Here is a 25,897-nt window from a genome sequence, read left to right as displayed (position 1 = left end):
AGGTTAAGGACTTTATGGGAGTTTTAATTCATAGCTATGTAGTAACATGCAGACAAGCAGAAGAATGTGCTCACGCCCCAAGGTCGAGTCTGACAGGATGATGGCCGGTAGTGTTGGAAACACAATGGGGAAGGAGGCTTTTCTTGTTGTTTCTGTATTTTAGTGCAAAACGTACAGTCTGGAACTGCTGTGTACCTCTAATATCAGAAAGTAATGGTCCATGATTAAAGCGACTCCTCGTTTCAGAGACACAATGACCTACAGTTGAAGAGGCACTGCAGTGTAAAATAAAATCCACTGTTAAGCATTTCCTCTTGCTCGTTTAAAATTGTTAGACGTGGAGAGGGATATAATGATCTGTGTTTAGAAGTTATGTCATACTACCCCCCGAAGCTAAATTCACACTAAGCATGCAGCCAAGAATATTCACAAAGGTTTACAACAGCAGCAGCCAAATGAACCATATCGGTATTTCATTCTGGACAAAAGGAAAGGAAACGATGCTGATTCCCCTCTTCAGTACTACCGAGGCTCCGTAAGCTCTCACATCTTCAGGAGATATGACAACAATCCATCACAGGGGGAATAGCGCAGGTCGTAAAATGCAGTTGTTTCACATAGACTGTTAACTCATATCTTATTATCATATACTGCCACATAAATTATGCATATATGCATACAATGTATCTTTCATAAACCTAGCATGTGTACAGCTCGCTTGTATGGCTCGAGCCCCAGATATCTATATGTCACTGCCTCGCGGGCAAGAGAAAGGAAATTCCATATCTTGCTGCTTTGGAGGCAACCGCGATTATTTATTATTCATAGAACTGAATCCAAAGGGCGATTCATAGTGGTTGTCGTTTTCGCCTGCCAGAAGATTAGGAGGGACAATCTGGCCCCTGTGACGGCACATTGTTCCAGACAATGAAAAAGCAGAGACAGCTGTGTCACTCCACTGTGGAGTAAATACAAAGGCCCAGGTCTGGACAGTGCAGGCTGAGTATGCTCATTGCTGTCACACAGCCAGTGAGTGCTGCGAGTTCCACAGGTGGCATAAGAGAGGAAAAAAGACAAAAGGAACAAAGCAATACGAATTAACACATGCATTGTTGTGTGTGATGTATTGCTGAAACGGCCTGTGGGGGAAAGGGTGTCGCGGTGTCTGAAAGTGCTTCAAAGGAACTCTTCAGGAACCTGGATGTCTAACTTAGGGATGCACGTTTACCTGTATGACATGTTTTCTATAAATGTGACGTGTTTCTCTGAAGATCCAACATTCGCTGCATTGCTGGTTTCAGGCTTGAATGAGTGATTCTGCTCAGTTGTGTTGGTGCAGCATCGTGTTGCACTGATGCTCCACGCCTCAGAGAACCGGAACTGAATCCTGATGCCAAGTGAATGCAGAATAGTACTTCTTGTATGTTGGCAGTGAAGTCACAAAACCTAAAGTTCAAGTGAAGTCTCGAGCACTTACGGTTGAAATGCAAATCCAAGTCACTGAGGTGATGTCTGAGTGGAGTCTTGACCAACTGAGTTGAGTTTTTAGGACTCTAAAGCTACACAAATAAAATCTCTATACTGGCAATGCATCAGTTGACTGTATATTATGACATTGGTGGCTCATTTCAAACTGGAACCAGACTCTCAAGTTACCGTGAGCTCTCTTGTGCGTTTTAGCATCTTTCAGCTCAATATGTAAAGTCTGGCATTTTGTATTCCGTCTCACCGCTCTAATCATAACTGGCATAAACTCACTGCACCTGCCCAGCAGAAACCATTAGACAGACAACGGTGGTGTGTAGCCCGTGAACATATGGCAGCGTTTAGTCGCTAAAGAGCCAGAAATGTCACTCAAGACTGAATGGAGAACAACATGTAGTCCAAATCTAAATCTTCTCTTTTTTTTAAGGTTGTGTAAATGTTCAAATTGAGTAAAACACAATCTTTCCCGAAGAAATATAAACACAAATTCACAAGCTATCCTTAGTCAATTGTTATACTCTTGCATCTGCGCGCCTACTTTGTTTGGTATGACCAGCTTATGGAGGCCTATGTCAGAAATATACAGAGAGATATTGCTGTGTGAGCAATATTTATTTGCTATTTTTACGACTTTTTTACGACTACAGGCGTTTAAGCCAAAAAAACTATGTAAACGTTTTTTTGGCACCAATTGAAAATATTTGAGCAAATGTAGGGATTTCCGTGTTGTCAATTTAACAGTTGTGTAACCTTGCTTGAAGTGATCCCTGTTTGAGTAGAAGATGCAAAGCTGATGTTGATGTGTAAAGTTCAAGTGCATGTCTGAGTTCAAGTTTTCACAATTCATATTCAACTTGTTTCAGTGTGCTTTTTGACTCTGCGATGAAATCTCTGCACATCAGTCAGACTCCCCTTGGTCCCCAATGTGTTGAGGCCCCCAGAGACGTTCCTTCATCAATTCAGAGCACACCAAGACGCCATCTTCCTAGATATTTAATCTTTCCAAGTCTCCTCCATCAGTCAAACCATCACTCAAGAGCTGAAATCATGGCATATGTCAGTTAACAAGTTCTGGAAGGAGCCTTCCTCTCAGGCAGACAAACGTGGGGCCATCACGGCTTCCCAGATGCAAATTGTTTTTACCAACTGTCAGAATGCGAGCGCTTAGTTGTCACTACGGGATCTCTGCAGCATGCCTGCTCCCATGCCAGCCTAATATTTTAAATCCTCATCCAACCTGACGGCCAAAGCATTTCAACTCTCAGAAGACATATTTTGTTACAACTTCCTAGAGAGATGCTATAGAAGGAAATCACTCCCTCTGATAGCAGATACACAACTAAAAACCCTACGCATTACACCTCCCAAGCATTCAGAAAGAGGAAAACTGTGTGCATGCATCTGTGATCATATAGTCATCTGAGTGGAAGTTAATTTATGTACATGAAGTGACTGGGCATATAAGAAGAGAGCTTCTGTTTCCAGACATTATCAGTGTTGATGGCTCCTGCTGCCATCCTGAAGTCTTGGTGGGTAGCCGTGCAGTGTGCACGTTTTCATGGCATAATGACAGATCACAGTTCCCTTAATTGGTTAATAGGATTTCAATCCCTGCACACTGTTTTAAGCTGTCATCATCTGCAGATGACTATGAGGTGCACACTAAAACAATGCAGCCTGAATGAAACAGAAGCGCTGACATCAAACACGTGGTTGAAAGACAATGATTCAAGATACTCTTTCGAATATAAAAATGCCAGAGTTTTAAATAAACTGAGAATATACAAGAAAGAACATCTGCGCGAATTTTCCATTCATCTGCTGCCTTCAAACACACACAGAATATGTTTAAATACAGTTCCCCAGATTGAAGCAGGAATACTCAAGTCATACTGACAGCCTGCCCCTCCCAAATAGCATCACAATGATGTGATTTGGTCATTCAATCTGATGGAGGAAGATATCGTGCTGCTAACACCAACCATGCCTTGAATTACAATCTGTTTGTGAGTGTGTGCGTGTGCATGTGCATGTGTGTATGTGATAACATTTGTAAGCTGATATAGGGATTTTCGGCTGTCTTCATCAAGTCAAGTCAACTCTCAGGCCATATGCGTATGTGTGTGTGTGTGTGTGTGTGTGTGTGTGTATATATATGTGTGTGTAGCGTGGGCCCTGATGTACTTTACATCTAAACAACGAGAACATTTGCATTTAGAGCACTCTTGATCTCCTGCTGTTAACCTCAGCCTCTGGTACGTATTAATCACAACTCGGTTCATCACACGCCGCTACAATGCCAGTGACAGTAATCATCAGCAGCAATTTAAATCTATTGACTGGACAGAAACACCCTGCAGAGCTTAATTATGGTCGACTCTCATTAGATTTGCAGCACCTGATACCGCAACAATTCGTTTTTAGCAGACTGCAGAGATACACCAACAACAATCAATCCATCCTTCATAATCTTCTGATCCAGGAAACACACTAAAAATCCGGCAAATCATGCTACAGAAGAAACAAACAATGAGACATTGTGGGATCTCAGAGGTGGGGCCAAGAAAATAATGAGTTTTTAAGATCTTCTCAATGCTGGTATAAGCTCAGGCTTGTGGAATCTATTGATCTTGGGCTTTATTTCAACAAGAGATGGTTTGGGAAGCTCATCTGAGGACATGACTTAAGAGGCTATTCATCAATTTGATTGAGCTTTATTTCCTGCAAGGTTTAATCCACCTTGTTGCACTGCAACACACATCTGAATGATGCTGATCAGAATATTGATAAGGGCTCTACTTAGTTTGATCCCTTCCAGAAGCCTTAGAGCTTTCAGTGTTGTCTGGTCATTTTCTGACGTGTGAGATGAGAAGTGAAACCCCTAGCGTTAGAGCACGCCGACTGCATGCAGCCACAACGAGGACGGAGATCGTTAAAAGATAACTTACCCCGAGGACGACAGTATCTTCACCTTGAAATATTGGGATGAACTTATCTCTGCGGGTAATTTCCGACTTGTTCAGAGGACGAAACCGACACAAAACCTTGATATTGCATTCTGCGTTATTATCTGCCATCGTAGTGGTAAAAAAAATAGTAGACGCGCTGCCAAAAAACAGTGAGGAATTTAAATTAAAGACCAAATATTCCCCGTGCAACCTTTTCCCGTAAACCACCAGGACGCAGGCTGAAACCACCGGCTATACCCACATGCAAAGCGAGACCGGCAAGCGAAACATTTGGGGAAGAATGAACTACGAGTTTTTTGGGGGAGACTAACGCCGAATTCATTAAAGAAACGTAAAGAAAGAACCCGTTTGAGAGAGTTTCCTTTTTCTAATATCCTCAACCTAAGTCGGGTCCAGTTGAGCGGCGTAGAACAGACGGAGAGTTGTAGATGGTGAGTGTATTCCAAGCTGGTCCGGGTGGCAGTGGCTGCTCAGAGGCATGCCTTGCATCGCTGTCATGCCAGTGACTCTCACTGGGGGCGGGGCTTGGTAGAGGCTCAAACGCCTCCCTCATCAGCACCACGGAGCAGAGGGGCCGAGGAGAGGAGCTCCAACTCTGCTTTTTATTCCCGCAACCACAACTATACTGGCCTGGATGGAAAAAGTTCACTTTCAACCATTAAACACTTCAGCTTCACGGGGAGCACAGAAAGTTGATGCTTGTTGCATCCGGTGAGATGATTTATGTTGGAAATAGCCTTTGAGCAGAGCATATCTAGGTTATTTTGTGTCAGGTCTGAACCAGACGGGTCGCATTGCATGAAAAATTAGGTCATGTGAAAACCCAACGCTCCATAATTTTTACCCGGAGATTTTAAAGGATAGGCCGGAATCCATTGATGTGTCACTGCACTTGCATTCAGACCGATTACAAGACAGAATGGTCGAAGTTGGTGCAGCGAAAATGTTCTGACTTGTAGTCCCAATAGGTCAAGACACAAAAAAATGCTTGATAGGCCTCAAGAAATTTCCCAAAAAAACAACTAAATGTTCATTAGATCATGCTTAAATTGTATTTTCACAGATGTTTAGCCACAATAGACATTATACAACGGTTTCACGGGCTAACTATACTAATGATGAGTATCATACTGTATTTGTTTTTATAAAGATATGTGGGTTCTGCCATAGTTCCTCTTGGCGTAAAATATATAGACAACAAACACAATAAGAGAGAATATACGGCTATATCACTTACAACAGGTTTACATTTGAAATGGTTGCATTTGCATTTTAATGAGAATTATGAAATAATCTAAGGCAAGCCTTATATGTAACTGGCAACACCCCAAGACATAGACCACAATATCCAGAGTTGTGTGCCATAGAGCTCTGGATGACAAAGCTATAGGCGGCAGTGTGTCTTGAGATGTAGACTAATGGGCCTTCAGATGACACATTGTCATCTATACAAATCATGTGATTGGTTGACACTAACGATTCATTGTATGTATATTGAATTCAATGAATAATTATGTTTAGTAGGCTATGCATATTATGTAACGTGTGGTGTATAGTAATTGAAAATATGAAAAATAAATGTGAATTACGTGAACACACTCTTTTATTATCTAATTATAAGAAGTTGATATATATAGTTGCTTGAACATATCGTGGCTTGTCCTCCAACTTGCTTGTCCTCCAATATAGCCTTCACAACTCCAATGATTTGTGCAGTGGTAAAACTAAAGAAATGTTGTAGAATAAATGATTAGTTAATTTAAATAATAAACATACAGCAGTACCTTATCATATGTATGTTGCCATTTACTGCATTATATGGACTAGCCTACTTAACAACCACTTTAGATAAGCAGCATAATTTTTTCCCACCAGAGTGAATCATCTTCTTAGTCGACTGTCTTTGACCCGTGAGTGAGGTGCTACTGCTCGTAGCTTTGGCGCCACCGTGTGACCAGTCTGCTGCAATCCAACCAAATTAGAAAAAGATAAAGAATAGTTTAGTTGTTGAAGCGAATACGTTCTCAAGTATTCCAGATTAGTGGGTGGCGGTAATGCAACCTAAGGAAAGTTGTTTCCCAACCGCCATTAAAAGTAAAAGAAGAAGACGCTCCACTTTCTTGGGAGTGTTTGATTTGTTGGTGTCGTTGCGCCGTTGAAGTCTTCCCCCGTTTACGGTGTAGCAAACACCGCCCGGTCGACCGCGCCTTCATTAAATCAAACGCACACGCCGTCAAATCAACCAGCGCGGTGACGACATCAACCAGGAAGCCTCCGCCGGCTGAGAGACAGCTCGCTCATCTGCCGTTAGCTTGGGTCAACAATTTGATTTAGTTAATCGATCATTTACACGTTTTGAAGAACCGTTATTGTAATCCAGTGTGGTTTATTGTTCTCGGCTTTGCTCCTCGCTGAATATGGCGGATCCCAAATACGCAAACTTGCCAGGAATTGTAAGTGGCTCATGTTAGCAGACATTAGCTAGAATGCTACTAATAGCACCAAGAGGTGACAGCTGAGCTGGAAAACGTCTCTGCTGTTTATTTTGTCGTCTGTACATTGTTTTGCAAATACGAGACAGCTGGCGTTACAACGGTAGCTTATTTATGGCAACATGTTCATTTCATATTGCGTCTCGTGATACCAGCGACCAAGTAGCTGCGGCTCGTCGCTACGTGTTGTTAGATTCTCCGGGGCGTTGGCCAGACTAACGACAAGACAGGGGATGTGTGATAGTTTAATATGTTGTTCACCTGAATGTTTCATTAGGCCTTTAATGAGCCGGATGTGTACGAGACCGGCGACCTTCCAGAAGATGACCAGGCGCAGTTTGAGTCGGTAAGTGGACGTTTTTTGTACTGACTGGATTTCTCCTGTTGCGGTTTGATTCGCTGCACTTTAACTGAACTAACGTTAGCAAACAAGTGTTCACTCAACACGGGTTTACACTTGTTATAGCGGAGAATGCATTTCTTTACTGCCCATTATTTCCTGCCACGATGACACGTCTAACCACGAAATGACTAACTACAGAGCACTGATGGTACCTCAACAATCTCTATCTAAACTGTCACTGCACTTGTTTCTTCCCAATTGTAATTGGGGTACACAAAGTAATCTATGCCCCCCCCCCTGTTTTCTTTGTTTATGCTTCATAAATGCATTTTTAAAATATTGTGATCCATACATTCTATGTACATTTCGTTCATATTTCATTCAAAATGTCAAGGAGTCCTTTTCAGGTTACTGTTTTGCTTTATTTCACATCTATTATATCCATATAGTCCTATGCAAGCACCATTATCTTTTAAAATTACCGGGTACTAAATCTACTGTGGATGTTTGTACCGATGTCATGAAGATGGTCTTTTGACTCTTGGAAAAGTCTATTCACTGCCCACAAACTGTAACATTAAGCAGAGTTAGTGGTACAGTCTTTTTCTAAAGTGTATTGCTATTCTGGACACTTAACTGACCAGCTGAGTGAATCCTAATTGGCATTTTCCCTTCCATGTTTTATTGTTCTTCCCTTGCCCTTGTTTTGACTCTTCCCCATCCCTCCTGGGACCCTAGTTTGTACAAGTAAGATGGGCTCCATTTTACTCTTAGTGAGCTTAATGCCATGCTTTTTATCCATGTATTTTAAATCTTATATCTACTTGTCCTACCTCTAACTGATTGGGATGAAATGAGAAATGGATCAATTTCTAATTGTTTTGATGCGCAAGGAATTTATTCTTTTCCTCCTCTTTGTGTTCCTCAATTTAAACTCTACATTATTTTGGATGGGTCTTAAGCACAGCAACGTGTTCATTTGTTTTAGATGTTTCCTTTTTCTTAACCTATCATCATGTTCTCACAGTTGCTTCCTGCCTAACCACACTTTTTTGACTAACTGAATTTTTTAAAGGCCCCTATCGACTGCAATAACCTCTTAATTGGCACATTTCATGTCAGGCTTGGATGAAATGGCCAAACATGACACATTTTAGACATGTCACACTGTTTGATCTAGGCATACATACAATCAGAATCATACATTAACGTGTGTACAGAATATGCGACCAAACAAAAGACAAACTGTGTCCTTAGTGCTGGCACAATGTTCGACAATAGATTCTGCTTAGCCACAGTTTCAAAAGCGTCCTTTATTTTACCTGGATATTTACTTTATTCAAGTGTGTTGTGTTGACTAGTGTATGCTACATCATTTCATGTAGGGATGCATTGTTTTGTTATCCACTCACCAACCTCATACATTTTGGGCCCAAATTTATAATAGAACTTTTGTCAGAACTTTGATGCAAACTTCCTGGTTCACCGATGCCCTAATTCTGCCATCCATGGATATTTCTCGCAGTGCTATCTAAGGCCTCATTATTTTTTTGGAGAACAAAATCCCTTAGTGTATAGGGGCCTTAACCTGGATATACTTCATTAACACCCTTGGTTTAATCTCGCAAATTAATTTAGGATGAACAGCATGATATCAAGAAATAATTTATAACCCGAATGAATGAAACGCCAACCCTCTGCATCCAGAGCAGAATGTTTTGAGACATGCAGTGCCCTCCATGACAGCTTATGGTCGCACTGCATTATAAAGTGCAGTATGGTATCAAAGGAGAACGTAACTCGTTGGAGTTTATGGACCATCTTTTCCTAAATTGGGGAAGAGAGAAATAACTGGAGACATCATCAGCAGTCTGAACCATGTGTCTCCAGGGTTTTTAGCAGCAACTCTCAGAACACTGCGTTCTTTCTTATCTTTCCCCGACTCTGGCCAACTGTTCCAGTTGTGTGCATGGCATGTGATAACCACATTAATTTGTGTTGTCTCTCTCTCTCTCTCTCTCCCCCACTACTTTTTTTTCCTCTCCCTCTGCTCTTCCGTTACTTTCTCTAACTCTTTGGAAACTCAAGGAGCTGGTAAGAGCCTGACTAACTCTCCTCCTCCTCCCTTCATCTGCTTAACTGTCTCGTGTTTTGTGCTGTTTTAAAAAACTAATCGATATGTGACCCCAGACTCAGGTCATTTATCTGTATGTCAGTGGTGTTTTAATCCTACTTTTGCTTCTAGTTCATCATAATTGATTATGTGGAAGTTCTGATCAAATGATGCAGTTTTCTTTGTGCTCCCTAGAATCACTAATCAAACCGTCATTTAGAAAAGAAAGTGTTCGTGGCTTCCTACTTTTAATTCACGTAGCATAGATTTTTACCATAGTAGACTTATACATGGATTACTAATTTAAATAATTAAACCTGTTTAACCCTTGTGTTGCCTTAGGGTCATTTTGACCCGAATCAATATTACACCCTCCCCCCGCCCTAGGATTAATTTGACCCCATTCAATGTTTAATGTCGGTGTTCTTTCGGTAGTCAACAAACAAACATAAAGTGCCTCACACTTAAACTTGGAAAACAATATTAATTCTAATAATTTTCTGGAGGTTTTAATTGCTGGCGTCAAATTGAACCCAAAGGGTAAAATATGTTAGTAAATATAAAGGTAACAGGAGGGTGAAACATTGAATCGGGTCAAAATGACCCTAAGGCAACACAAGGGTTAAAGAAGGTCTTAAGAGCCTATAGTCAGGCCAGGGTAAAGCTATGGCTGTGATACTTATAGTGTTGCCTGCTGGTACTCTACATTGTGTTGTAATAATCTGACTCTGGACACCCTCAAATTATGTCTGTGAAGCTGTAGCAGATTTGTCGATGATGCACGGCTACAATGGCTTTTATTTCTCTGGGTATGTAACCTTTGTAAGTCATCATACGCTCACTTAACCACATAATTCATTTTCTTTTAAATCATATTTTGGGGCAATGATCAAACATAACATTGCATATTCCAAGCCTATCTTGGTTTTTGAGACTTCTGGCTCAAAAAGGCAAGGCTCATTTTTGAAGTTTTTGTTTTCTGAAGAGTCTAATGTGCCCTTTTAAAGATTTTGTTAATATTCGTTCGACTTTATTTCCTGGTATTTCGATGACAGGAGGAGCTCTGCAGTGACAGCGTGGAGAGGATTGTGGTCAACCCCAACGCAGCCTTCGACAAGTTCAAAGACAAGCATGTCAACACCAAGGGGCTTGGTCAGTTCACATAAATTACTCACTTTTCATGCTTAATTTAAGTAACTTTAAAGGTACAACAGAAAGATAACATCACCTTCAGTAAATGTTATTAATACGACTACAAAATATGACTCCAGAAGCAAAACAAAAATGTATACTGAGGTCTTTCGGCTATTTAGCTTGCCCTCCATTGAGAAAAATGTGGTGGACAAAATAATAGAAACACCCTTCTATTCGATTCAATGCAATACAGTTCAATAGCACCACAAACTGCTGTCTAAATACCATACATTTGGATCAACACCATCTCTTAGACATGATAATGGATGATATTCTTCCCGAAGAACGTTTTGCTTACGTGTACATAATAAACTGGCAATCAGGTTGGTTTCTGATATTGTATCTGGTGTCCTCAGTTAACCTTGTGACCAGTAATAACCATCAAGACTAATTATCCAAAACAAAATGACAATAATTAATACATTTTGTATATCTTTTACAAAATACAAAATGTACTCTTGATGGGTAGAGAAATATAAATGACCATTAAAATTAGATTTACAACATTTAAAAGTAATCTTGCAAAATATAAGACTGGCAGACATAGTTGACGATTGCTGTTGCTTCAAAATGTCACTCTTCTGTTACAGGCGTCACTAAACGGGTCCATTCTTTTGTTGATCCAACAACTATTCTGCTTTTTGATTTCTAACCATTTTTCTCTTATTCACAGACTTCTCAGACCGAATCAGTAGAAGCCGAAGAGTGGGCTATGAGTCAGGAGAATATGAAATTGTGAGTATCTTCTCTTCAGCAGAAATAAATTACAACACCATTCAGACTTTTATTGCACTTGATAAAGTCAAGCATCTGCTCTCTGTATTGGACCCACTTTGCTGTTGTGTAATGTCCGCGATGCTCTCTGATCTCTGTCTAGCTTGGAGAGGGCTCTGGCGTGAAGGAGACGCCCCAGCAGAAGTACCAGCGCTTGGTGAACGAGATCCAGGAACTCACTCAGGAGGTGGATACCATCCAGGTGAACTGACAGCGAGACACACACATGAGCTCGAGCGCTCCTCTCCCTTCCCCACAGGACTTGGCCAGGGATGGCACACTCTGATGACCCAGCCTTTAGCTATCTGTCTGCACACAGATTAAATGGCTGTTCACAAAAGGACTGCTCCTCCACTCTGCTCCTTGACCACATCATCATGGGAGGGCAACCTTTTTAGTTGGAACAGTTTCAACGGTGGAATATTTATGGCTAACTCTTACTGTTGCACTAGAGACCTGAGCGTTGTACAGTGTGTGTGCACTGAAGCCCTAAATGAACTGAAAATGAATTGAGCAAAACACAGTCCAAGAAATTGCTTTTCAGACATAGAAAGAGCCCCCAACCCTGAAACTAATTCAACTTCGGTGTCATTAACTTGGATACTCACAGATTAGTATGCTCCATGAGTCCAACATCAAAGTCAACCTTGAGTTGGCAGAATCCAATCCAGAATATGCAGCCTGCAGTCTCTAAATGTAAACTTGTGAAAGACCTTCTTGGAGTAATTGGCTCACTCTAAATTAAAGTGTGGTCATTCATCAGGGTGAATACATTGAATGGAAAAGTCATTTGCTGCAAGCATAGATGAGGACATGCTGTAATGTACTTATGTTGACCATATTTATTGAGAATAGGTAAATAATGTCAAGAGTTTGATGATGGTGTGCTAAATTAACATGCAGGGATCAAACAGAATGATTGCATGTCAAAGATGTGGCTCACTATAGATCATTATGTTTAGCATTGTTATTATTGAGTGAAGGGTCTTGCATTTTCATTATCGTATCATAGTTTTGAATACGAGTCAAAATTATTTTTGACCAGCCACTTCTGTTGTAGATAATTGGGAAACATGACTCCAGCTAAACAACAATTAAACACATAAAATATACCTTTCTATGTAGTTATTTAATTTGTTTCTCCTAAATATATATATATATATATAATGCAGTGAACTACTGAAGCTAATCACAATTCAGGTTTTAACAAGCTGGAATGTCTGTAATTCTGCTTTACTAAAATATAATATCAGAATAAATAAAATGTCAATGCCTAGTTTAATATTGAATGTTTACATATGCACAATGTTTTCTTTGTATTCGAATGCCTCTGCCTTAAAGTCGGTGTTGTTGTTTAAACTCGGTCCCTCAATGACGGCGGTGTTCATCTACTTCCAGTCTGCCATTAAGGACACCAACGCAGAGGAGCGGCTGACCCCGGTGGTGCTCGCCCAGCACGCCGCCCAGCTCAAACAGCAGCTGGTTTCTGCCCATCTCGACTCACTGCTCGGCCCAAATGCACACATCAATCTGGCTGACCCCGATGGAGCACTGGCCAGGTGAGCTGGGCGACGAGACAATAAAGCAAGAGGACAAACGTCGGGAGAGAGAGAGAGAGAGAGAGAGAGAGGGAGAGAGAGACTCACCTTGACCTTGCAGTTTACCACAGAGCGTGAAAAGGCTTTGTAGCGAGAAGTGGGGGGGGGGGGCGGCGGCACAGGAACACATGGAGCTGATAACAATATTGAGCATTTAATCCTTTTGTGACTCCTCCTCCTTCCTTCCCCCAGGCGTCTGCTCACCCAGCTGGAAGTGGCCAAGGGCCGCCGTGGCAGTGCTGCGGGGGACAGCAAGCCTTCATCCGCCAAAGGCCAAGAGGGAGTGGTGCTCTACGAGCTGCACAGCAGGCCGGAGCAGGAGCGATTCAATGAATCTGCCAAGGTAAAGGGCGGAGGGAAGTGTCTGGGACGAACACGCGTGGGAATCGAGCAAATGTTGATCTGCTCGACGCACTTTTGTTTTCATTCTCGTGAGAGGAATGTCAGAATATTTAATGGTAAATAAACGGGACAAAAGACTTCTGCGTGCCTGTGTGTGTGTGTGTGTGTGTGTGGGTGGGTTTCTGTGTCTCGTGGGATGCCGTTGTCACTGCCAGCCATGTGTCGCCTTGTTCGCTCCCTGTAGATGGCGGAACTGGAGAAGCGTCTCGCTGAGCTGGAGATGGCTGTTGGCTCAGGATCAGACAAGCAGGTACACAGTCTTCACGGACACGTTCTCTAATGCTTTCTCTCTCTCATCATTCTGTTTCTCTCTTTCACTCTCGCACCAGTAGAATTGTCATGCTCCTGTTGCCGTGTAACCATCCACTTACTGAAGATGAAATAAAATCGTACACTTGATTTATGTAAATTGTGATATCATTCCTTCTTATAGTTGATTTTCCCTCTTTGTCTTTACGGTGCAGGGACCTCTGAGTTCTGGCGTACAAGGAGCCAGTTTGATGGTAAGAAGTCAACTACTATCTTTGGGAATGCTCAGAGGGGATTTTGTGTCTATATTCATAAGTTTGTGTATCTGATGTGCAGCCAGAGAACTGGGTCATACTTCAAAGATGAGTGACATCAGTTCCTCCAAGTGTGTTTGCTGTGCCAGTAGCAAGAGAAGAACACAAAGTATTTTGCTCATGCTCATATACAAGTTGTGTGTGTTTGAATCAGGCCACCATAGAGCTCCTGCAGGCGCGGGTCAGCGCACTGGGTCCTGCTACTGGACTCTGCTACTCTGTGGAGGCCAGACTGCAGGTAACTAATCGGCACTGCATTCTAATTCACACATCATGTTTCCCAAAATAACTGTTTTAAAAGAAATAGTTGTTTTGTTTTGTTTTCTATGACACGATATTTCATCTATATTTCATCTTTATGCTCAGTCCTGTCGAGATTATAATACATTTATTTTATAAGGCGCCTTTCAAGGCACTCAAGGTCGCCAGAGAACACATTAAAACAGTTCAATTGATGGACACAGTTAAAAAAGCAGAGCAGTCTGCAGCAGAGCAACCATGACGGGGAACAAGTTAGGCATAGGCCTGCCTAAAAAGGTGAGTTTTGAGGTCGGTTTTGAATGAAAAGACAACAAATGTTAAAATATAAAACAAGATATAGATCCCAGCCCTTCCTCTGACGTGTGTATGTATTGATATCTGCTGCAGTTTGCCAGCTAAAAAGAATCAAAAGGTGCATCAGAAAGTTTTGGGGTAATTGTAAAGTGGGTTTATTTTCTTCTTTTTGGACTTCAGCTATGGCTGCCCTGTAGATCTTTTTCAGTCAGACCCACACACAATGAGAGAGAGAGACTGAGTTGGGTTTGAATACTGATAAATACTTGAAAATGTGTTTATCTTTTGAAATAGTTTGTGTTGCCCGCCTCTCAATTTACCACAGTATTGACATGAATCTAATTTATACTGGGTTTTTTTTTCTCTAATGTATCGGTATGCCTCTAAAACGGTAGACAAAGGGTATACATTTTATATTTTTTCTCTCTCTCTTTCCCATTTAGAGTGTCCTCGGGAAGATGAATGAAATCGCTAAACACAAGGCAGCGATTGAGGACGCCGAGACGCAGAACAAGGTTTGTAATCCCAGTGCAGTAACGGTCTCGGATGCTTTCACTGCGGAGCACTTTAAGATGGAGAAATGACTGGGAGATTCATAAGAGTTGAGCTTTTATCAAAAAGTCATATAATAAAGTAATAATCTTGCTGGTTCAGTTTTAGTGACGAGATATACATTTGGAAAACTGTTGCTAGCACACACGAAGCCTGGCAGCCAGACCGGCGGGTAGCACCACGTGTTTCATGTGACTGTCGTGCTGACTCGACAAACAGCTGGCTCCGCCTTGAAGCAGTCGCAGCCAAACGAAAGCTTTACCACCAAGTTCTTCTTTTTGAATAGTTTGTTTTTCATGTTCGACTCTGCTGTGAGATCTGCATGATTTTCAGACAACATTCTTGTGCGTCTTTGCCATCAACTGTTCTAAAAGGACTCTACGCCTAAAGGCCAGCAGAGGGCGTGGCATGTTGAATACATTACTCTGTTGCATGGCAAGTCATGCAAAGAAGTTTATTTTTGATACGCTAGGTTTTTTCACACGGCTGTTTGATTCTTTGTGAAACTGTAATGTACTGTATTTGTGATTGTATAGAATTAAGTGCATGACTTCATTACTAGTAAAAAATAATTGAACAATTATAAAAAGCTTTGATGTCAGATTCTGTCTGTTGTCATGGTAACTCCCAAAAATAGACTTCCGGCTTCAGTCGTAAGAAGTTGAGTTTTAATATAGGTCATTCTCATTTACAGTATACTAAATATTGCATCAGTAAACCAAGGTAAAAGCTGTGACCGTGGGTTATTTTAGCTGGTGGGGTTTATCTTGGTATTAAACATGTGTGTGTGTGTGTACGTGTTTATATTTCAGGTGTCGCAGCTTTATGACGTGGTGCAGAAGTGGGATGCCATGTCCACCGCCGTACCTCAGGTGGTGCAGCGGCTTGTCGCTGTGAAGGAGTTGCACGAGCAAGGTAACGCACGGGAACAGGAAGTGGTTCACAAGGGGGCCGACCACGCTGTGCATCCTCACAGACACCATTGGTTTTCACTTCACACAATAACACTATATGAGTGTAGTGGTGTGGAGTAACTAGTCCATATTGCAAATATTACAATAATATTGCTCAAGGGGCAGATTTCACCCCAATAAGGATAAAAACAATGAAAGGTTTTTGTAATTTATGTTCTGTTCATTTACTGCGAGAGAGAGAGAGAGAGAGAGAGAGAGAGACTCACCTTGACCTTGCAGTTTACCACAGAGCGTGAAAAGGCTTTGTAGCGAGAAGTGGGGGGGGGGGGCGGCGGCACAGGAACACATGGAGCTGATAACAATATTGAGCATTTAATCCTTTTGTGACTCCTCCTCCTTCCTTCCCCCAGGCGTCTGCTCACCCAGCTGGAAGTGGCCAAGGGCCGCCGTGGCAGTGCTGCGGGGGACAGCAAGCCTTCATCCGCCAAAGGCCAAGAGGGAGTGGTGCTCTACGAGCTGCACAGCAGGCCGGAGCAGGAGCGATTCAATGAATCTGCCAAGGTAAAGGGCGGAGGGAAGTGTCTGGGACGAACACGCGTGGGAAACGAGCAAATGTTGATCTGCTCGACGCACTTTTGTTTTCATTCTCGTGAGAGGAATGTCAGAATATTTAATGGTAAATAAACGGGACAAAAGACTTCTGCGTGCCTGTGTGTGTGTGTGTGTGTGTGGGTGGGTTTCTGTGTCTCGTGGGATGCCGTTGTCACTGCCAGCCATGTGTCGCCTTGTTCGCTCCCTGTAGATGGCGGAACTGGAGAAGCGTCTCGCTGAGCTGGAGATGGCTGTTGGCTCAGGATCAGACAAGCAGGTACACAGTCTTCACGGACACGTTCTCTAATGCTTTCTCTCTCTCATCATTCTGTTTCTCTCTTTCACTCTCGCACCAGTAGAATTGTCATGCTCCTGTTGCCGTGTAACCATCCACTTACTGAAGATGAAATAAAATCGTACACTTGATTTATGTAAATTGTGATATCATTCCTTCTTATAGTTGATTTTCCCTCTTTGTCTTTACGGTGCAGGGACCTCTGAGTTCTGGCGTACAAGGAGCCAGTTTGATGGTAAGAAGTCAACTACTATCTTTGGGAATGCTCAGAGGGGATTTTGTGTCTATATTCATAAGTTTGTGTATCTGATGTGCAGCCAGAGAACTGGGTCATACTTCAAAGATGAGTGACATCAGTTCCTCCAAGTGTGTTTGCTGTGCCAGTAGCAAGAGAAGAACACAAAGTATTTTGCTCATGCTCATATACAAGTTGTGTGTGTTTGAATCAGGCCACCATAGAGCTCCTGCAGGCGCGGGTCAGCGCACTGGACTCTGCTACTCTGGATCAAGTGGAGGCCAGACTGCAGGTAACTAATCGGCACTGCATTCTAATTCACACATCATGTTTCCCAAAATAACTGTTTTAAAAGAAATAGTTGTTTTGCTGTTTTACGGACAGAGTTCTATAACGAGCACGATATTTCATCTATTTGCGTTCAGTCCTGTCGAGATTATAATACATTTATTTTATAAGGCGCCTTTCAAGGCACTCAAGGTCGCCGTAGAACACATTAAAAACAGTTCAATTGATGGACACAGTTAAAAAAGCAGAGCAGTCTGCAGCAGAGCAACCATGACGGGGAACAAGTTAGGCATAGGCCTGCCTAAAAAGGTGAGTTTTGAGGTCGGTTTTGAATGAAAAGACAACAAATGTTAAAATATAAAACAAGATATAGATCCCAGCCCTTCCTCTGACGTGTGTATGTATTGATATCTGCTGCAGTTTGCCAGCTAAAAAGAATCAAAAGGTGCATCAGAAAGTTTTGGGGTAATTGTAAAGTGGGTTTATTTTCTTCTTTTTGGACTTCAGCTATGGCTGCCCTGTAGATCTTTTCAGTCAGACCCACACACAATGAGAGAGAGAGACTGAGTTGGGTTTGAATACTGATAAATACTTGAAAATGTGTTTATCTTTTGAAATAGTTTGTGTTGCCCGCCTCTCAATTTACCACAGTATTGACATGAATCTAATTTATACTGGGTTTTTTCTCTAATGTATCGGTATGCCTCTAAAACGGTAGACAAAGGGTATACATTTTATATTTTTTCTCTCTCTCTTTCCCATTTAGAGTGTCCTCGAAGATGAATGAAATCGCTAAACACAAGGCAGCGATTGAGGACGCCGAGACGCAGAACAAGGTTTGTAATCCCAGTGCAGTAACGGTCTCGGATGCTTTCACTGCGGAGCACTTTAAGATGGAGAAATGACTGGGAGATTCATAAGAGTTGAGCTTTTATCAAAAAGTCATATAATAAAGTAATAATCTTGCTGGTTCAGTTTTAGTGACGAGATATACATTTGGAAAACTGTTGCTAGCACACACGAAGCCTGGCAGCCAGACCGGCGGGTAGCACCACGTGTTTCATGTGACTGTCGTGCTGACTCGACAAACAGCTGGCTCCGCCTTGAAGCAGTCGCAGCCAAACGAAAGCTTTACCACCAAGTTCTTCTTTTTGAATAGTTTGTTTTTCATGTTCGACTCTGCTGTGAGATCTGCATGATTTTCAGACAACATTCTTGTGCGTCTTTGCCATCAACTGTTCTAAAAGGACTCTACGCCTAAAGGCCAGCAGAGGGCGTGGCATGTTGAATACATTACTCTGTTGCATGGCAAGTCATGCAAAGAAGTTTATTTTTGATACGCTAGGTTTTTTCACACGGCTGTTTGATTCTTTGTGAAACTGTAATGTACTGTATTTGTGATTGTATAGAATTAAGTGCATGACTTCATTACTAGTAAAAAATAATTGAACAATTATAAAAAGCTTTGATGTCAGATTCTGTCTGTTGTCATGGTAACTCCCAAAAATAGACTTCCGGCTTCAGTCGTAAGAAGTTGAGTTTTAATATAGGTCATTCTCATTTACAGTATACTAAATATTGCATCAGTAAACCAAGGTAAAAGCTGTGACCGTGGGTTATTTTAGCTGGTGGGGTTTATCTTGGTATTAAACATGTGTGTGTGTGTACGTGTTTATATTTCAGGTGTCGCAGCTTTATGACGTGGTGCAGAAGTGGGATGCCATGTCCACCGCCGTACCTCAGGTGGTGCAGCGGCTTGTCGCTGTGAAGGAGTTGCACGAGCAAGGTAACGCACGGGAACAGGAAGTGGTTCACAAGGGGGCCGACCACGCTGTGCATCCTCACAGACACCATTGGTTTTCACTTCACACAATAACACTATATGAGTGTAGTGGTGTGGAGTAACTAGTCCATATTGCAAATATTACAATAATATTGCTCAAGGGGCAGATTTCACCCCAATAAGGATAAAAACAATGAAAGGTTTTTGTAATTTATGTTCTGTTCATTTACTGCGAGAGCAAAAGAACCTTGAAATGACACCCGTGGGAGTTCAAGGAGAGGATGTATGTAGGTTAGTGGGAGGGAGGGGAGTGGCATTACTTATTCAACATATGTAGGAAGTAGCTGCAGAACAGAACGGGGTGTGGACGAGGATCACGTTTCACGCAGTAAGTAAATATGCGGCCTGAAGGATTTGCATTTGCAATGAGGACGTCTGGAGTGTGAGAGGAAAACAGGATTGAAAGGGATAATGGAACGAGCCTAACCCTAACCCATGCTGTTCTAACAGAGGGCCACACATCAGTGAAAGGGAGTCTCAATGGTAATAGAATTAGACTAAATCTAGCAATACTGTTAAACATCTCTTCAGGGAGAAAGAGATGCATGATATTATACATCACATTATCATATTTTTATTATTTAGCACCTGAAAGCAGAACCGTGGCATTATTAGATTATATTGATAATTCATTTCTGGGCGTTGAAAGATGTAATTTATCATCCAGAATGACTTTGCAGCAATCTGTCACAGCCTGCCGCGTGAGGGGTCTCCGCTCGGCGGGGTTTTAGCTACGCAGGTTTTATTTTCCTCTCCTGGTCTTTCGTTACCAATGAAGGCAGACCAGTAGAATTAAATACTGTTTAATCGTCGACGTCTTTCAGTGATTCCTCAGCTTCAGATCCTATTTGTCTTCACTCCCCTTCACCATGCCTGAGAGCAAAGACAACGTTGCATTTTAAAGCAAATATTTTTGTATCCACACATTGGTAAATTGGAGGACTAATCCTTCATCTAACTGCTTCTTTCTCCCTCTCTTGTCCGTTGCCTCTCAACTTCACCTCAACCAAACTCGCTGGCGTCTCGTAGCCATGCAATTTGGCCAGCTGTTGACCCACCTGGACACCACCCAGCAGATGATCAACAACTCCCTGAAGGACAATAACACTCTGCTAACACAGGTAGGAAGTTCAAGTTCCACTGAAGAGTTTGGGACATGAACTGTAACCGTAGGGCCACAAACGAGGCCAGGAGCAGGGCCGGACTCAAAAGAGTTCGGACGATGGACTAATCCATTTCTGTAGTCGATTAACTAAACCGCGTCCTTTGAGGTAAAAACTTAGTGAAATCATGTGTGTACCTCTTGTCTACAGAAACTTTTTCACAGATTGAAAATGTTGGAGTCACTAATAACTTGACAAACTCGACCACTTGGCAATAACCTGTTAAATGTAATACCCTTTTTAGAGTGTTGATGAATGCAGCTCTTCATGGCTACAAGTTAGAATAACTAAGTGCAGCTCCCCGTAGTGAAGACTGAGGCTCCCTCAAGGTTTGTGGGGAGGTGGAAAAACGGTGTCTTGGCAAGTGAAGTGTCCTCTTTTTAGATCCGTGTTAAACTTCCAATTTTCACAAGTCAGTAAAAGTGTGATCTCACTGTTCATCGTCATGCGTGATGCTCTGAAGTGAGATATCCTTTGGCTTTGAGAAGGTTGTTAAATCTTGCATTGGCATGCATCACAGAAAGGTCTTATACAGCTCATACAGTTATTATTATATTTAATAAGACTAATGTATTTCATTTGAAAAGCACCTTTTATTCAAAAATCATTTCAGAGTGCTACAGAGCCAGTAGATGGATACAAATAAACTTTAAAAATAACTGGCAGTTATTTGACAGTCAAAAACACCTTCCTAAATAAAAAGGTTTTTAGGCCGGTCTTAAAAGAGTCTGTGTTGCCCTCACGTCGTCAGGGAGACGTTCCATAAGCAAAATGCCCGGTGGCCCATGGTGCTGAGCTTGGTGTTGGGAACCCGGAGGAGCGAGCCGTTTGTGGATCTGAGGAAGCGGGTGGAGGTTTGGGGAGGAATGTGTCGGCAGACTTTGTGGTCAATCCGGAATGAGACGGAGCCAGTGGAGTGAGTGGAGGATAGTTGTCATGTTCTCATATTTCCAGACTCATCAGGATCCCCCAGCGCTGTTTTGAATGTATTGAAGATTCTGAATGTTCTCTCCAGTGTTCCCAGTGAAGAGGTAATCGCAGTAGAACAGTCTAGAAGAGATAGAGGCGTGGACGAGCTTCTCCGCATGAGACGGGGTTAAAGTGGGGCGGAGTTTGGAGCTTGTTTTTTGAGATGATAAAAGGAGGTTTGGCACAGGTATTTAATCCGGTTAAAGGTGAGATGAGTAATGGAGGATGACTGAACCGGATGTGGAGCACCAACAAGAAGGGCTTCGGTTTTGCTCGTGTTCAACTGGAGGAAGTTGTTGATCGGCCATGCCTTTATCTCCCCAAGACGGGCGCTGAGACGCGACACGTCTGCAGTGGGTTTGGGTCAGTTTTGATGTAACTGTGTGTCGTCGGCATAACAGTGGAAGGACATCCGATGTCTGCTAATGACTCGACCGAGGGGGCGCATGTAAATAATGGAGAGGATGGGGCCGAGGACCGGCCCTTGCGGAACACCACAGGAGACGGGGAGCAGTCTCGATTTGTATATGCGGAGGGTGTCGACTAATGATTATTTGTATTATCAGTTGAGATATTCAAACTCATTGACTATTTGGGTTGGCTATATTTATTTAACCAGGAGTTTTTTATATATATATACAGGACTGTCTCAGAAAATTAGAATATTGTGATGAAGTTCTTTATTTTCTGTAATGCAATTCAAAAAACAAAAATGTCATGCATTCTGGATTCATTACAAATCAACTGAAATATTGCAAGCCTTTTATTCTTTTAATATTGCTGATTATGGCTTACAGCTTAAGAAAACTCAAATATCCTATCTCATAAAATTTTAATATTTCCTCAGACCAAGTAAAAAAAAGATTTATAACAGCTGAGTGTTTGTCAAGGCTCAGGAAACCCTTGCAGGTGTTTCGAGTTAATTAGACAATTCAAGTGATTTGTTTAATACCCTACTAGTATACTTTTTCATGATATTCTAATATTTAGAGATAGGATATTTGAGTTTTCTTAAGCTGTAAGCCATAATCAGCAATAAATCAGAATAAAAGGCTTGCAATATTTCAGTTGATTTGTAATGAATCCAGAATGCATGACATTTTTGTTTTTTTTATTGCATTACAGAAAATAAAGAACTTCATCACAATATTCTAATTTTCTGAGACAGTCCTGTATATATATACATACACTACCGTTCAAAAGTTTGGGGTCACTTAGAAATGTCTATTTTTCAAAGAAAAGCACTGTTTTTTCAATAAAGATAACATTAAATTAATCAAAAATACACTCTATACATTGTTAATGTGGTAAATGACTATTCTAGGTGGAAACGTCTGGTTTCCTAATGAAATATCTCCATAGGTGTATAGAGGCCCTTTTACAGCAACTATCACTCCAGTGTTCTAATGGTACATTGTGTTTGCTAATCGCCTTAGAGCGCCGCGGAGCACGTCGGGGCGAAATTCTCACAAGAACTCAAATAAATGCCCCGTCGGATATTAAAACACATTTGGGGGGACTTGATGACAGAGAGTAACTTTTATTCTTAAATACTGAATAATGAAGAAAGTGGTCTCCAGCAAAAAGGGCACTTTTCTCATCCGGGGCAAAGGGGCTGGTGCTTGAGCACCACTAGGGGTCTATCTGTGCACGTGCCTGTATATATATATATGTGTTTTAAACGTAACCCTTCGAACAATTTTTTTTATTTTTTAAAGCTCTTATCTACTCTTTCCTTCTTTACAGCTTCAACTTTCCTTTCTTTCACCCCTTTTCTAACATGCATGTTTGTTTCCCCTCTTCTCCCAAAGGTCCAACACACGATGAAGGAGAACCTGGGGGCTATAGAAGAGAACTTTGCTGCACTAGATGACCGGATGAAGAAGTTCTCTAAATAAGCGGTGGCAGACTTTGGACCGGTCCGGGAGACGAGTGTCAAACATGGACAAATGTGAGCTGGCAAGAGGTCAGAGGACGGATTCTGGGTTTATTAACTCTGTCCTTTCTGGCCCTCTCTCTCTCTCTCGTGCGCTCTTCTTTGTTTCTGCCTTTTTTTCACGAAGTGGAGTGTTAGAAAGATGGAACAACAAACGCAAGGAGACTAAATGTTCTTGTCCACCCTCCTTTCCTCTTACTTTCTCTTCCATCAAATGGATACCAACTGAAAACACGTGTGTCCACTCTACTTGCCACTGATTGCAGTCCCTTTGTTCAGCTTGTGGTGTTCTAGACTGGATTGTTTTTATTAGTAGTATTAAACATAAGAATTTACTCCATTCCTTTGAAACTTTGTACTTAAATAGATCACTGAAATGTTAGATTGATGGAGCACGCATTAAAGATGTCGTCAACGGTTAAAAAAGACACCAAAATCGAGATCGGTTGTCTTCTCGAGCGTTTGTGCAAAGAGTCACGGAAGGAAAGCTTGTAAATATGCCTGTGTCCCTTATTGTTACTTCACGCTCAGTCGCTTGTAACTATATTATTATGACTGAGACCGGACACCACAGACAAACTTGTAATCTGCTTCGTCATCGCCTACAAGTCAACTGTATTGTACATCTGTGGTCATGGAAACGGATCAATAAAAGTTTGATAAGCTTGCCACCTTTTTTATTTCATAGCTTAAAAAAAAAGAAAAGTATGATCACTTAATTGTTGAAACGGGTGCCCACTACATATTCATTTGGTCGAATGGAAAATAGAAATAAGAAGGATTACTGTATGAATCACACCAAATCACTAAACCTATTGGATCAAGCAGAAGTCTTTGTGTTCCTCGTGGTTATAGAGCTCGAGGACATGTCTCGCCAGTTGTATCGGAAGAATGGAGCGGATGATGCAAGGTTGCATCCCGACGTAGAACGAGGTACCAGCACCACTCCATCATCTGCTGTTGGGATTGCAAAATAGATCCATTTGTCATGTAAAGCAACATTTCTAAAATGAGAATGTGAAATTCTCATTTAATTCAAAACTGGTTGTATTTAAAATCTTAAAAATAAATACTCATTTGTGGTTTCTTAATCATATGGAATGGTTATGCCCGTGTGACACTAGGTGGCAGCATAGCATCTATTAATAAAAGGTAAACCACATTGTTCACTGTTATTCAGCTTTCCAAGATGCTACCAAATACACGAGAGAATTATTCAATACTTGAACATATTTCTGTCCCATAAAATGTGCCTGTGAAAATATATGCCGTGACTCCTAAATTTGAAATAACTAACAATCCTCTGGTAACTTGACAAACTGGATAGAAAGAGCACATTTTAGTTTGGAAAACATTGTCTACAAGGAAACCTAAAATTTAAAAGTAACCTAAAATTTGAGATGACAAAGCGCTTTCAGGCGACAATGTGTCCTCATCCTGTCGGCTGTATAATGAAAGCATAAGCAGCCACAATGTGATGATTGAGAAACTGATGAGACTTTTAAAAGGTTAAACTGCAAACGTTGATTAACGCATCCACAATTATACTTGACAATGAAGAAATACAAGAGATTATTATTATCCAGTATTATCAAATGAGTGGTTTTAACCCTCCTGTCGCCTTTGGGTCATTTTGACCCGATTCAATGTTTCACCCTCCTGTTACCTTTATATTTACTAACACATTTTACCCTTTGGGTTCAATTTGACGCCAGCAATTAAAACCTCCAGAAAATTATTAGAATTAATATTGTTTTCCAAGTTTAAGTGTGAGGCACTTTATGTTTGTTTGTTGACTACCGAAAGAACACCGACATTAAACATTGAATGGGGTCAAATTAATCCTAAGGCAACACGAGGGTGTAATATTGATTCGGGTCAAATTGACCCTAAGGCAACACAAGGGTTAAGTGTGTCAGGACTACTCTGATACTTTGTCATTGGCAGCTTCACAGAAAGCTTGATGTCAGGTGATGGTATTAGTGAGTAAGGCACCGTCAGGTAAAGGATCAGGTGTGTCATGATGAGTCATCCATCCACAGCAGCTCATGTGGGTTAAGTAGCTGCCGCTCATCGCCCTGCCACAAGTTTACTTCATGAAAGAAACCTCTGCTCCAGCCTGTGGATTCCTCCTGTGCTGTCGCTGTCATAGCTGCATATCATTGCCTGAATTGCATCTTTCTTATATTACAGAAAACGATTAACTACTGAGGAGCTTTCCGTTTCCCCAACGGAGGGGGACTTCAACACTGGGCCGCTTGGACCGGACATATCAAGTGTGACTTGCAGGGAACAAGATCCAGAGCTCCTACTTAGAAGGGAATACCCCAGATGAGTACAGAGTACAGCATACCGGGTGCTGCCTGTATATCATGGTATATCCTTCTATTCTGGGAGTAAGATTTGGTCGACTCAGGCCCAACTCTTACCACTCATTTATTCACTTATGACAAAGCGAAGATAACCAGGAGGTCCGCCCAAAAGGATGTTAACAATGAGCATTACAATCACACTATAGACCCCGTCGCTCCATGCGGCCCTGAATATCAACAAGGATAAAAGTACGATGGAAAAACAGAACCCCGGTTTAATTTTTGTTGTTGTTGATGTTATGAATGAAAAC

General features: G+C 41.6%; 2 protein-coding genes across 2 annotated transcripts in view; one reads left to right on the top strand and one right to left on the bottom strand.

The window, feature by feature from the left end:
• The window catches only part of kif5ab (kinesin family member 5A, b), a 60,567-nt gene extending 55,714 nt beyond the window's left edge, over window positions 1–4,853 (bottom strand). Inside the window, exon 1 of the mRNA XM_056436452.1 lies at window positions 4,434–4,853. Within this exon, the coding sequence (XP_056292427.1) occupies window positions 4,434–4,562 (129 nt within the window). The 5' untranslated portion in view covers window positions 4,563–4,853. The remainder of the gene's footprint in view (window positions 1–4,433) is intronic.
• Window positions 4,854–6,728: 1,875 nt separating this feature from the next.
• On the top strand, window positions 6,729–23,941 carry dctn2 (dynactin 2 (p50)). The gene is made up of 15 exons (XM_056437604.1): window positions 6,729–6,907; window positions 7,224–7,292; window positions 10,458–10,554; window positions 11,270–11,331; window positions 11,474–11,572; window positions 12,769–12,929; window positions 13,161–13,311; window positions 13,555–13,620; window positions 13,835–13,873; window positions 17,290–17,367; window positions 17,612–17,615; window positions 18,132–18,199; window positions 19,047–19,149; window positions 20,236–20,327; window positions 23,150–23,941. Exons 1-15 carry the CDS (start codon window positions 6,872–6,874, stop codon window positions 23,234–23,236), a joined length of 1,212 nt encoding a protein of 403 aa, XP_056293579.1. The 5' UTR covers window positions 6,729–6,871; the 3' UTR covers window positions 23,237–23,941.
• Window positions 23,942–25,897: the final 1,956 nt, after the last annotated feature.

The sequence above is a fragment of the Pseudoliparis swirei genome, chromosome 18 (assembly GCF_029220125.1).
Source record: "Pseudoliparis swirei isolate HS2019 ecotype Mariana Trench chromosome 18, NWPU_hadal_v1, whole genome shotgun sequence".
NCBI classification, from domain to species: Eukaryota; Metazoa; Chordata; class Actinopteri; order Perciformes; family Liparidae; genus Pseudoliparis; species Pseudoliparis swirei.
The sequence above is the reverse complement of the archived record's forward strand: the minus strand, read 5'-3'. Positions and strand labels throughout refer to the sequence as shown.